The sequence below is a fragment of the Mya arenaria genome, chromosome 13 (assembly GCF_026914265.1).
Source record: "Mya arenaria isolate MELC-2E11 chromosome 13, ASM2691426v1".
Classification (NCBI taxonomy): Eukaryota; Metazoa; Mollusca; class Bivalvia; order Myida; family Myidae; genus Mya; species Mya arenaria.
In genome coordinates this window covers 11,397,398-11,411,486 of record NC_069134.1, presented here as the reverse complement: position 1 = coordinate 11,411,486, position 14,089 = coordinate 11,397,398, and the positions used below count along the sequence as shown (strand labels likewise).

Here is a 14,089-nt window from a genome sequence, read left to right as displayed (position 1 = left end):
TTCTTGATAAGGAACTAACACAATTTAAGTGTTAAAAAGGATGTTTATAGAACAATGGAGTTTGGAATGGTTATGAGAGATTTTCAAGAGCTTCCCCAACAATTTTTTCAATTTTTTTTTTATTTTCCCAGCTCTCGCATATTTATATATTCAAAATAAATTAACATACCCATTTACTATATTGACTTATCAAAATAAACTTCAACAGAAACATAAAATGACTTCAATATGATGCGGCTTTGGATACTGCAACCTTCTAAACCGTAAGCCAAGGCTTAACTACGAGGCCATCAGAGCTGTGCTATAATCCCAATACAGGCTATTACTTTTTTGTTTTACCAACACTACAGCATCAGTTACATTGCTTTTTATTAAAAACGAAAGCTTAGCGTGCAATAATCGATGTCACCCCGTCTATTCTATCTTGCCTGGCATATACATGTATGCATAAGTTTGCATTAGTTTAATGATGGTACTGTTTGTAATATGTTGTAGTGTTAAATTGAGTTTTGGGCAGTATTAAGCATTAAAACAGCAACTCTGTTCCCCTGCTGTGGCAGTAAATACAATAAAATAAGCATTAAACTATTTTATGAGAATCAATGTAACAAGATTCCAATACAGAACAGTCAAATATTAAGCGTTGAATTAAAAGTTGTTGTAGTATGGGCATGTATATTTGTCAAACATGATACTAATCATATGTGTTCGTTTCAGGTTGGGGGACACAGTTGTGTTCTACGTTTCAACGAGACCACATTATGTAAACCCCTTATTGCAAGGGAACTTGTGTTCTACGAGTCCCTGCCAGCCGAACTCAAAGAATTCATCCCCGATTTTAGAGGTAAACTCTATTACTCTTTAATAAGTATTTTTAACTTGCCTGTTTTTTCTAAGAAAAGGATATGCTGAATTCTCATAGCCTTGATGTTGTTTCCTGGCAGAAACAAAGACAATTTTAACCCTGGCCATAATTGAAATCCTGTTCAAGATATCCATGACACATTTTATTGTCTGATAATACAATTATCTTATACAAAAATGTGATTTTGATAATCAAAACTGATTATCATTGGCGTTGTAGACTTGAAAAAATTGCAAAGGAAATTTGTTAATCAGTTACATTTTTAATACTTAATCTGAAAAGACTAAAATCCTTTTGTCTATTGGCATTGAAAGCAGACAGCCTTCATGTAAAGAGAAAAAAAAACAATCATCCTGGTTACAGAGTACTCAGACATGATACTTCACATTGGCTTTGATGTAACTGGGCTAAGAAATGGCATGTTGTAGAAATGATTTATAGTACAGGAAACATGACTTGTATTGTTTTGTGGATATCCACCAGTGAAAGACACTGTATAAATCTCATGGTTCCAGGTATCAGTTAGTCATGTGATCTGCACTGTAACGGCTAGAGACCACTAAATTATGTTTTCGCGTATACAGAGAAATTTTGAGATTTTTTTTGTTTTGTTTTTTCAGAATTTTCTGTTTTTTTCCTTTTTAATAAATAAATCTACTTTACATGCGAAAACTCATCTTCCAAGCATAGTTAAGTATGTCTTATTATGTGTTTAAGTATTGTTAGCAATGATTATTTTGCTTCATATTTCTGTTTTCTAGAAGTAAAGAGGACATCTTCACTAAAAATCTTGAAAATTAATGGAGCAATTTGTTTTTATAAATTGTTTGAAATTATAAAATGTTCGAAATAATTTTTTTTATAGCATTTTCATGAACATCAATAATTTTGTCATTTAAAATGAAACAAATTATTATTTAGTAGCATTATTATAGTAATTTTTTTATAAAGTATAAATGCACAAAAGTCAGGGCATGCCCCCCCCCCCCCCCCTGTAAAAAAATTGAAATCCTTAACACCGCAACTGTATTTTGGGGCATTTTTGAGGCATATTTTGAAGTTAAATAAATTTTATAATTTTTCAGTTTTTGCCAAGCTGAAAAGTATACTAGTATTCCATACAGCAGTTCAAATTTTCAACAAAAAATAAATTAACGCTAATTGAAAAACTCTCCGTTCTGTATTCAGAATATATTTATTACATTAAACGACCACGTCAATAAAAGTAATCAGACTAAGAAACCGGAACTACAATGTTCGTAGAAATCGTACAAATCCAACACTTTTTGTAGCATAGGCCGGCTTCACTTGCTTCAGAAAAAGTTTAGCTTCCTGCACTTCCTCAAAGCAAATGTTATATACTGTGAAATCATTAATGTTCGTGGGCATGAAATTTCGTGGTTTGCCGAAAAAAAACAATTTCGTGGGTACTTGAATTCGTGGATTTTCATTTTTGAAAAAAAAATCGAAGATGCGATCGTCCTTGATCGTCTGCATAATATCCACGCGCTGGCCCGTGATTTCCGTCTTCTACGTCACTCGGTTTATGACACTCGCTAATGTGGTACGACATGCCAATTAGTGCATATACCCATGTCACTTATCGATTTAATAGGGAATAAAGGTAATAAAAGAAGATGTACCCTGATCATAAATACAGATAGGGGAAGCCATTGAATGCCAATTAATAATTTTGCAAACTGTGAAAACACCGAAAAGGTGCGTATATTGTCACGTTCGGTGCTTAGTAACCTTCAATGTACTAGTAATCGATTAATTATTTCATTAAATAAAAAAATCGAGTACAGACACTCATCACGCACATCTTGTAAACTTGGAGATTTTCATTAACAGCACACGTTTAAACACGTGCTTATAACTGTCATTTGCTGCATAAAACACATTTAATTGATTTGGTTCATTATTTGTTAAAGGCAGTTATAATATATTAACAGAATAATGATCGTAAGTTTTACAGTGAGACAGGTTTAAACACTATATACTGCGACCTCTGTAAATAATATACTAGAGTATGTACGTAACAAGGCAATTGAAAAAGTGAATAAAGGGTTTATATTTCGTGGGATCTTGAATTCGAGGATCACCATACCCACGAAAACCACGAACATTAATGCCCCACGAACATTAAGGATTTCACAGTATAACATTATAATAGCGACGTCCATGTCCTTGTTAATATGAATAGAATGCTATAAATACACGGGAACAAATCTTTGCTCGTCTTTTGGAGCGTATCTTGGAGCCGAGGCGGTCAACACTTGGCGATATACAGGTACCACCTCGCAACTTCGTTACCAAAAGCTTCAAATTAATGCTGGAGATATGGACCATATGCGGCATATATGGTAGGAGTCATTCCATCTTGTAGACCTGGCAATCGGTTTGGCAGAAGATACTGTGTCGCGAAGCGGTGTTCATTGCTTAAAATGCGAGTCTCCATTTCCTGTATCAAATGGTCGAGGACTACATTGAACAGTGTTATTCTCCAATAGTCGGCAACTGTATCCACATCCTGGGTAGCGCGGTGATTTTGCCTACCAGCTCCTCTCGGTCTCGTTACCACACTACTTCGAACCAGCTCTATCAAATTCCGCGGCAACATTTGTAGCTTTTTCATAGAGTGTGCCTCACACATCTGGGTCGTTTCGCTCATTGTTCACTAGCTGGATGACGACCTTAGCCTCACCAATTGCATGCAATATATCGTTATCTGCTTTTTATACGCCCGAAGGGTCGTATTATATTATGGCCTCCATCGTCTGTCCGTCTGTCTGTCCGTCCGTTAGCAATTCCGTGTCCGGGCCATAACTTGGTAACTAATAAAGCGATTTTCAAATAACTTTATACAAATCATCACTACATTAAAAGGATGTGTCGCGCGCAATTTCCAGGTCCATACCTCAAAGACTAGAATCACCATGGGGGTGCGTTAGCAAATCCGTGTCCTGGCCACAACTTGGTCACTAATAAAGTCATTTTCAAATAACTTTATACAAAGCATCATTACATTAAAAGGATGTGTCTCGCGCAGTTTCCAGGTCCATACCTCAAACACTAGAATCACCATGGGGGGGGGGGACGTTAGCAATTCCATGTCCAGGCCATAACTGGGTTACTACTAAAGCAATTTTCAAATAACTTTATACAAATCATCTCTACATTAAAAGGATTTGTCAAGCATGCTTTCCAGGTCCGTACCTCAAAGGCTAATTTCACTGGGGGGCGTTAGCAATTCCGTTAAAGTTTCAATATTGGAAGTTTAAGCCTTTGTTGTAAACACTTCACACCTAGAAAGCAGTATACTAGCATAACCTAAATGTTTATTAAAGACCTCAAGCCGAATCTTCTTTGGGCGTATAATGCTCCGTTTCGCGGTGCTCTTGTTGCTGGTTTGTTTATGCAACCTTGGAACTAAGCACATGTTCAGCCACTATCAATGCTAAAATGAAGCCAAAGCAAAGTATCCCTGCCAGATACTGCCCTGCTTTGTCATCTCCGCCTTCATTTAGTGTTTCAAGCGCATGGACTACAACGGGAAATGCGTTCTTGAACGTCACCAGTGCATCGGCGGGACTCGACCACCTTGTTTCGCACAAAATACGCAGTTTCGTTCGCTTCTCCATTTGTTGGAACACAAAGAATGTTGGAGCTGTGGACCAACGCTGTGAACCAATGCGAGATTCAGGCAATGGGCGTTGCAGTGTACGCATGCGGTGATCGTTCACAAACAAGAGCCTGAACTCCTCGACATTTCCCCGACATGTTTGATGCCCCATCTTAGCACTGCGCTTGAACTTTTAAGACATCAAGGTTGGCTTCCTGTAGAAATGACATAATATTGGAACAAAGTTCAATTCCTTTGACAGAGGCATACTGAACGAAGCCCAAATTTCCTCTCTTACTGTCGACACAGAGCGACAACTGTTCTTTAGTTGATTAGTCAGTAGCTTCATCTACAATTATTGCAAAGTATGGACAGTTCCGACATTCGCTAAGAATCCTTTCCTTGACCTGTTCAGTGCAAATGCCAAGTCAAAGAGTTTGTTTTGGCTGTCAGGGAAAGTGTACTTGGCATATGTTGTGCTCTAGCTATGCGCTCCGACAGAATTTCATTGTGTGCAAATGCAGTAAGTATTGCGTAGAAATTACTAGTTTCCTCTGTATGCCCTTGTAGTGGTATGTTTTGCTTTGCACAGAGAACTATTATTTCAGTCGTTCTATGCAAGACATGTCTGTTGTTCTCCACTGTTGTCCTAGCGGAGTCCGACAGTTTCTTGCTAATAGACTCATTTTTTTTAAACTGTATGTCTTGATAACTTTTAGCTTGAGCGGAAGCATTAATATGGCACGTTTCATTTTCATGACGTTTAACCAACGATGACAAGTTCTTGCATACCGGACGTGCATTTCTTGAATACCGGACGTGTGTTTTCGGTCATGTGACCAGTGCTGGAAAAACCATCTGACATACCCCATACCCCATATTTAAAAAATATATTATGCCATTTCAATAAAGCGCAAACAAATATATGTGTGAAAGATGTTTAATTAAAATTGAAAATAAATAATCGTATAAAAACCCTATTTTTAGTTATTAAAAATTACTGCGCTCTATGACGTCAGTAAACAACGTCGCACGCGCTTTTTGGTGTAATTGTACATAAATTCGTTTACAACGTCATTTTTTCCACAAATTAATAAATTTAAATATGCAAGAAAAAATATCAATCATGTATTTCCGGTCCGGATCGAAAAATTCGACCCTTGGGCACGCTGCTAGGCCGGTAACTCGGCAAGCCTCATTACCGGCTTACGTACGTGCCCTCGGGTCGGATTTTTCAATCCGTACCGGAAACACATGACAGATACTTATATTCCGGTCTTGTGACCAGTGCTGGAAAAACCCATCTTACATCCCCCATGTAAGATGAGTCACGCGCAACAACGCGCCACTTTTGATTTTTTTTATTGTATGGTTTATGAAAAGTATATTATGCCATTTCAATCAAGCGCAATTAAATATATAAGTATGCAAGACTTTTAATTAAAATTAAAACTAAATAATCGTAAAAACGCGAGGAACTATTTGACGTCAATAGTGATTTAAAGTTACTGCGCTTGATGACGTCAGTAAACAACGTCGCAAGCCCTTTTTGGTGAACTGAACAAAAGTGCGTTTTCTACGTCAATTTTTCCACATTTTTTATATTATTTTAGATATGCAAGAAAAAATATATATCAAGTTTATCCGGTCCGGATAAAAAAAATCCGACCCTCGGGCACGCTGCGTGGCCGGTTATTCGGTAAGCCTCATTACGGGCTTATGCGTGTGCCCACGGGTCGGATTTTTCTATTAGTACCAGAAACACATGATAGATACTTATAATATTATTAGTGTTCAAGGTCAGACGCATTAAATTTAAAATTATGGCACAGAAATGCAGTAGGCATACCGGAATGATCGAAATGGGTAGGACAGACAAGACGACCAGGTTTCAGTCAGAAAACGTCGCTTCGTTTTGTCATCAGTGGCACAGAAGCTAGAACCGCCAATAAATGGATATGGAGGGTCCTGGTCGACCATGTCAAGCAGTTACAATTTTAATGTTAATTCCTTGGTTGCTTGGAAGTTTCATTACCACAGTACTTCGAACAAGCTCTGAAAACCTTTGATTAATATTTTTTTTAAATAGTGTAACTATTTAAATACGCATTTATTTTCATATTCGATTGGTTCGCTACAGATCGACACTATACCCCTTACCCCCTCACCATTCAATTTTTAATGCATTTTTGAATTATTATTTTTTTGTTCATTCTCAAAAATGTGTAGGCACGTGCCTACAGTGCCTAAAGGAAGCTACGCCCCTGGAAATGTGGCAGGGAATTGATTGTTTTGCATTTCTGTTATAATAAAACAGATGAAATTGGCAAGCTATATGATAATAACATTGTAATACATATTGGGGCTAACTGTATGACCAAGATAGCATGTTATGACTTATTTACAGTACTGGTGTTCCTATATTTGTTCCTGTTATCATTCCCTCATGGCATGTTACAGATATTACTGCATATTTACTATATCTCCCTGAGACATGGATGTGTGTATTCATGTGTTGTTATGTAATTTGAGGGGTGAAAGTGAAAAGGTTCTATCTTCTTCTTAATTTAATGTCACTTAGAAGCTTTTAGCATTGTATTTATACAGGAAAGGTTTATCATAGAACAGAGTCGAGTTTTTGAACTTGACCCCAAAGTCTTAATGTAAACAAATGTACATGACTGTGTGGAAATGAAACCTAGTTTACGCTGTATTCTATTGGGGAAAGTGGATGTTTCCGTTTTGTGAAGACTTAGCAACTGCAGTCATTATGCTTAAAATCTTATCGTGTTTCATATTTGAGCATGAAGTGGCTCTTTGATTGTACACTGCATATAATTATGGACTTCCTTATTTACAATATGTTTTTAACTATTTCTGAGTATACTAAGTTAAACCCTTTGCATAAAAATAATTTGTTACTTACAGCCTTTAATTAATATAAAGTATGTTGTCATATCAGCTTAATAAAAAACAGAATTGGTACAGCAGCACATGTATATGTATATTGGCTGATCACAATGTTTTGTTCAGTTAATCATAGAACAGTACGTAGTTTATTACAGTTGGAGAAAATTGCTGACACAGAACTATTTCTAATACCGTTTGTTCCTTCATTTGTGTAATATGTCTGCACTCTGCAACATTAATGATCGTTTCATAATAAATTATAAGAGCTGCCAGTGTAGAGTTGACAGTATTGTTGTTTATTGCAGCACCCTTCCCTAAATTTGCCACGAATTGGATGTGGAAAATGGGTGGCAGTCGGTGGAGTATTGGAACGGGTGGCAGTTGGTGTAAAAAGATGAAAAACAGAATAAAATGGGACTTTGATCTAATTTTTCACCATTTTCCACCAAATGCCACCCCAACGTGGCACTTGGTGGAGTATTGGAACATTTTCCACCAAATGCCACGTGGCAATTTTTTTCACCAAATGCCACCCCAACGTGGCACTTGGTGGAGTATTGGAACGTTTTCCACCAAATGCCACGTGGCAGTTGGTGGCAAATTTTTCACCAAATGCCACCCCAAGGTGGCAGTTGGTGGAGTATTGGAACAATTTTCCATCAAATGCCACGTTCAGTTTCTCTTATCTTTTTTCACCAAATGCCATGCCAATGTGGCAGTTGGTGGAAATTATGTGGCACTTGGTGGAAATAAAATCATGGGATTTATGAAGTATGCATACAACAACCTAAGAACAACAAAAAACATTTCTGTGCAGTCATTTAGTTTCATATGTACACAAAATTACAAAGGATCACAGTTGATGGTGAAGAGCTGTCTGCATTTCTACATTTGGAGAAATCCTGAAAACAGTTTTAGTATTATTTATTTTGGAGGTTTCATTTTAGCTATCATTATTCAAAATATATTTCAAAATTAGATGCATAAATAAAATGACAACATTAAAAACATACTCTTAAATAAGTTTCTTCAGCTTTGGGCCTAGCCAGATTAATACCAAGTATAACAACAAAATGATATACCATAACTAATTATAGAATTCAGCCTCATACATTGAATCATTGCAAATATGTTTTACAAGAGCACTTGTCTGTTGTATTAGCAATGACAATACAGGTAAAAAGTTAATTTAACTACCAGTTTTGGTATTTTGAATATTGAAATGTCAATAACCTGTTTCTTTTCTTTAGTGATGCAGTCATTCGGTTGTTGTTTTCTGCAAGTTTGGCTATACTTCTTCTGCTATAGAAGTCCCCTATTCATATTTCTTTCTGAAAAAAAGTGATTATTTTAATAAATCTGTTCAATATAACAGGGTAAATGCCTCACAGAAGAATGTTATTTGTTCTACAATTTGTTCTACAAATGTCTTTGGAAACATGTGTACACCAAGATTCACTTTAATATCTTTATTTTTTCAAAATCATGCAGCCAACAACATGAATTACACCAAGGCTTTGTCAATACCAATAACGATTTTTCTTAAAAACACACACACCCTTTAGATCATATACATCTTCTACATCCTTTCTTGACTGGCATTTAATATTGTTTATCTCACCCTTCATAGCACTTAGCACTTTTAAATAAGTATAAGCTAATAAAATATGATAAAACTATGAGGTCAGTCTTCATTTAAGTTATTGTAATATTCAAATATTTACCAAAAAGGTCTTAGAATCTTGTCCAAGTACATTGTCATCCTTATGGGGGGGGGGGGGGGGGGGGGGGTTGTCTGGAAAAAATGTGTATAACATTTCTTTATACATCTTCAACTTCATTGTACAAACTGAATGATAATTTTTAAACTTAGTACATTGCTTGACTGAGTATTTGTCAATTATTTTGGAATAAAGTGAAACATACTTGACAGTACATGCATAAAGCTTATCTCTTAGTCAAACTTTAAACAAAGACAAAGAGCCTAATATGTGTAAAAATAAAATAAAATGATAAGTCATGATCTTTTTTGGATGTTAATATGATAAAAAAAAAACATTTACCTTATAATCAATCCATTTTATTAAACAAAACTGCACAATTTTTTTTCTCACTATTCAAAGTTCCACAAAATTAATGCTAGTAACTGTCAGAAGATTCAAATATTTTGAGGAGATTTTCCAGCAGAGAGGTCATTCCGAGTTTAAATCAAACATTAATGCATCCCTGTACCTTCGGGGAAATAGCAACAGAGCACATGTACACAGAAAACTTAGTTTAACTCATCATTATCATGATCATGATAATCATCATCATCATCATCACCACCACCACCACCACCACCACCACCACCACCACCACCATCATCATCATCATCATCATCATCATCAATAACAACATGTTGTTGTCACCACCACCACAATCATCATGATCACTATCACCACCACCACAATCATCATAATCACCAATACCACCACAATCATATTCACCAACACCACAATGAACTACCAACAACAACGCAATTGTCAAAATCAACCACCACCACCACCACCACAATCATCATAATCACCACCACCACAATCAGCATAATTACCACCACCACCACCACCACCACCATCATAATCATTATCAATAGAACCACCAACATCATAATCATCATCAATAGAACCACCAACATCATAATCATCATCAATAGAACCACCAACATCGTAATCATCATCAGTATAACCTGAGCAACATTACCAGTTAGTTTTAAATAGTAGCATATGTAATGATGCTAAAACAGCAGCATGAACAGCAACTGTCGTAAATTCTATTATTATTCCATCATGATAAGTAATGGTTCCATTTTACAGAACTCTTGAGATTTTCTAAGTCTTTTTTCACCAAATGCCACCCAAAAAATTAACTAAGTTCATTTTTTCACCAACTGCCATATGAAAAATTAACTAAGTCCAACTTTTTCACCAAGTGCCACATGAAAAAAAAACTGAGTTCAATTTTACACCAACTGCCACCTCCAGTTGGGTGGAAATTTCATGGCAGTTGGTGGAATTCTTGATATTCCACCAAGTGCCACCCATTTTCCACCAAGTGCCACCCATTTGCCATGGATTTGGGTGGCATTTGGTGGAAGTTGGTGGCAAATTTAGGGAAGGGCATATGATAATCTGTTATTTATGAAATGAACAAAGCTGCATGGATATAAAGCAGACATTATGCCTTCAGGGAGACAGCTTTGTTCTTTGACAATTAATTATCATTTAATCAAAGATTCCAGACTGTTCCATTATATATGAAGTACTGCATTTCAAATAATAAAATGGTAACAGATATCAGTCAAATATATGGGATGGGTGTTATTTAGACAATTTTTATAATCTATAAATAATTTAAAAACAATTAGAGAATACTAATAATTTGTTCTCTGGTTTTGTGCTGAGTCATCCATTAGTCTTTAAAAATCCTTACTTACTGCCTCTCTCAAAATAGTCCTGCAGGCCCAGTATTCAATATTGATCTTATCCTTATTTTTAGACATGCCTCAGTGATTCCATTCAGCCTATTGGTCAGCTAGATATGCAGGCAAATCAAAACACTTAGTTTCTGAGCTTGAATTTAAGTTCAATTTCCGTTCCTTATTGAATACGGCCCTTATTCAACAGCTATCAGAAATTAGTGTAAATGTGAAAAAACATGTACTGTATGTGTTGTTGTTTTCTGGGCAGGCATTGTGGAGGTGGAGTTACAGGAAGATGACGATGGGCAGATAACCCTGATGGGCTATCCACTCAACGGGGATAATTCAGTGAGCCCGTTGGGTAGGCAGCGGGCAGGCAAGAGGCTCCAGAGGTCCTCACCCAAGCCGTATGAGCGGGGTACATCGCCTAACTCCAGCGGAAGTGAGACTGAGACCTCACAGAGCCCTGAGTTACACTCCAAGAATAAACACCCCAGACGCAGTGATAATGCATACAGGTATATTGCAATTGTGGCTGGTTTTTGTATGCTGCTTTATCTGTTTGGTTTTGTTTGAGTGTTTATTATAAAAGAATCAAGTTTTGCTGCTATTTACAGTTACTGTATTTATTTTTTGTATCACCATTTAGATTTTGCAAATAGCAATAAACTTTGACTTGTATTAGCTCATCCATTCTGATTATTGTGAGAGCCTTGGTGTTGTCAGCATTGTCATTGCTGTTGTGGAAAAATATTTCTCTTCGCCATAACTCGAAAACAGTACAAGGTATTCAATTGAATCTTGGTACACATATTGCCAGGGGGATGGCCATGGTTACAATTGACTGTTGCATAAACATATTTGAGAGTTAATCTGTCAATACAAATAATAATATCATAATACAAACAACTTTCTTACATTCAAGGTCACACCTGATAGAATAACAAAATTTTCAAGGACACTGACATTGTCTATAAAATATGGCAGGACATGAACTTATTTTTATGTTGAACAAATCTTTTTGTTGTTAGCAGATCTGAGATGAAATTGATTTCAATTTCATTATAAAAATGTATTTCTTGTTTATGATGTTTTGAATGTGTGACCAAATTATATTGTATTATACCTTTACTGAGCCCACCTGCGTCATTGCAGTGTTCGCCTGTTACGTAGCGGGAGTATCGAGGTGAGCACGGAGTTGGACACGTTGTTCAACTCCCCGGACCACAAGTCTGGCCAGAAGTCCGCCGGCCTCAATCCGTGGAGCCTTAAGTGTCACAAACGAGAGGTGGCCAAGATGAGGAAATATAACGAGGACTCAAACTTGAAGAGTATGTAGACTTATGAGATATAACTAGCTGTACCTTTAAAGTTTATGTACAAGTTGAAACGTATGGTTCTGATCTGAGTGATGATTGCCTTCAGGGATGGTAAAATTCAGGATTCATCCTGATTGGAATTGATTCAGACTTTTTTTGGCATTTATACTCTTGAAATGGATATAAACGGCTTTTAATCAATTTTAACAGGATTCTGTTGATCTGTCAATCCCTCATACTCTAACTGAATGTTCAGCATTGGGACTATCTGTTATCATCCTTGTTTTCTTTGCTCTTGTTGTTGGACAAGTGTATTTCATTACATGTCAAATTTCTGCTCCAAGTGGTCTCCTAGTTGCAAGTTAAAACGCGGGCAATTACTTTGTCACCAAGGCTAGACAGTGCATTAGTCCAGTTGCAGGAGAACGCTATATTTCCTGAACAACAACTACATTAGTGATGGAAAAAGCTGCATTTAAATGACATAATGCTGATCTTTTCCAATATATTGAGGAAACTGAGCAATGTTCAATATTGTTGTTTGACATTATCTGTAACTGTAGCTTTAAATGTCAATGAGTGTTTTCAGGGTTTGAAGAGCTGGTCTTGATGTGATGCATTGTGAATATAGGTTTATGTATTTGACCTTCACCATACAGTTTACTCATAAAAGATAAATGTGCTATGACAGTTCTGAGAAAGAATTTCTCCTTATGAAAAAGTATCATGTCATAAGAAATTCTATGGGATTTTTATAAAAATTATGCCCTTTCATATAACAGGGTGTATTATATTTTCACCTGCAGGCTACGGGCAGCCGTCCATCGGCAAATATTCACTAACGTCTAGAGTCTTGGTAAAGACTAAAAGTGCAAATAATTTAATATCTTGTTTAATAAGAATCAGCAAAGTCTTGATGATTAAAACTGCTGAATGACTGAATAATTAGTTTAACCTTTGATTTGTAATATTTATCAAAAAGAATGATATTGATGATGTTTTGTTTAGTTTACAAATTCACATTTTTGAGTCTGAGTCTGAAGACAGAATTGAATATGTACAAGGGACTTATTTATAAATACATTTTAATGTTTACATTTTTAGCTCGACTATTCAAAGAATAGGTGGGCTATACTACTCGCCCCAGCGTCGGCTTCGGCGTCCGGTTAAAGTTTTGGGGCAAGTTGGGATTTTCACTTAGAAGTCCAATACCCTACATACAATTGACTTAATACTTCACGCAGTTGTTCAGGGCCATCACATGATGAAGTTAAATAACTCCATATTATTCTTTACACAGATTATGGCCCCTGATTGACTATGGAACTTAGGTTAAAGTTTTAGGGCAAGTTGGAATATTTATTAATAACTTCTATATCCTTTGTTCAATTGACTTAATACTTCACACAGATGCTCAGGACCATCACACAATGAGGTTATGTAACTCCACATTATCCTAAATACAAGTTATGGCCCCTGATCGACTTAGGTTAAAGTTTTAGGGCAAGTTGGGATTTTTACTTAAAACTCCTATACCATTCATTCAATTGACTTAATACTTCACACAGATGTTCAGAGCCATCACATAATGAGGTTAGATAACTCCATATTATTCTTTACACAGATTATGGCCCCTGATTGACTATGGAACTTAGGTTAAAGTTTTAGGGCAGGTTGGGATATTGTTTAATAACTTCTATACCCTTCATTCAATGGACTTAATACTTCACACAATTGTTCAGGACCATCACCCAATGAGGTTACATAACTCCACATCCTTAATACAAGTTATGGCCCCTGCTTGACTTAGGTCAAAGTTTTAGGCAAGTAAAAGTTAAGGGCAAGTTGGGATTTTAATAAAAAAAAAATCTATACCGTTCATTAAATGCACTTTTAAAAATTACTTTATA

At 36.2% G+C, this 14,089-nt stretch overlaps 1 protein-coding gene and 1 long non-coding RNA gene across 6 annotated transcripts in view; one reads left to right on the top strand and one right to left on the bottom strand.

The window, feature by feature from the left end:
* Positions 1 to 14,089, top strand: part of LOC128213925 (inositol hexakisphosphate kinase 1-like) — a 29,985-nt gene that overhangs the window by 11,006 nt on the left and 4,890 nt on the right. For all 5 annotated transcript variants that reach the window (XM_052920040.1, XM_052920044.1, XM_052920043.1 and 2 more), the window contains exons 3-5: positions 718 to 844; positions 11,129 to 11,378; positions 12,016 to 12,191. In XM_052920040.1, the coding sequence (XP_052776000.1) occupies positions 718 to 844; positions 11,129 to 11,378; positions 12,016 to 12,191 (553 nt within the window). The remainder of the gene's footprint in view (positions 1 to 717; positions 845 to 11,128; positions 11,379 to 12,015; positions 12,192 to 14,089) is intronic.
* On the bottom strand, positions 6,729 to 9,179 carry LOC128213927 (uncharacterized). Its single transcript, XR_008257830.1, has 3 exons — positions 9,125 to 9,179; positions 8,634 to 8,731; positions 6,729 to 8,302 (listed from the first exon to the last, which is right to left on the bottom strand). It is a non-coding gene; the product is annotated as an uncharacterized LOC128213927 (long non-coding RNA).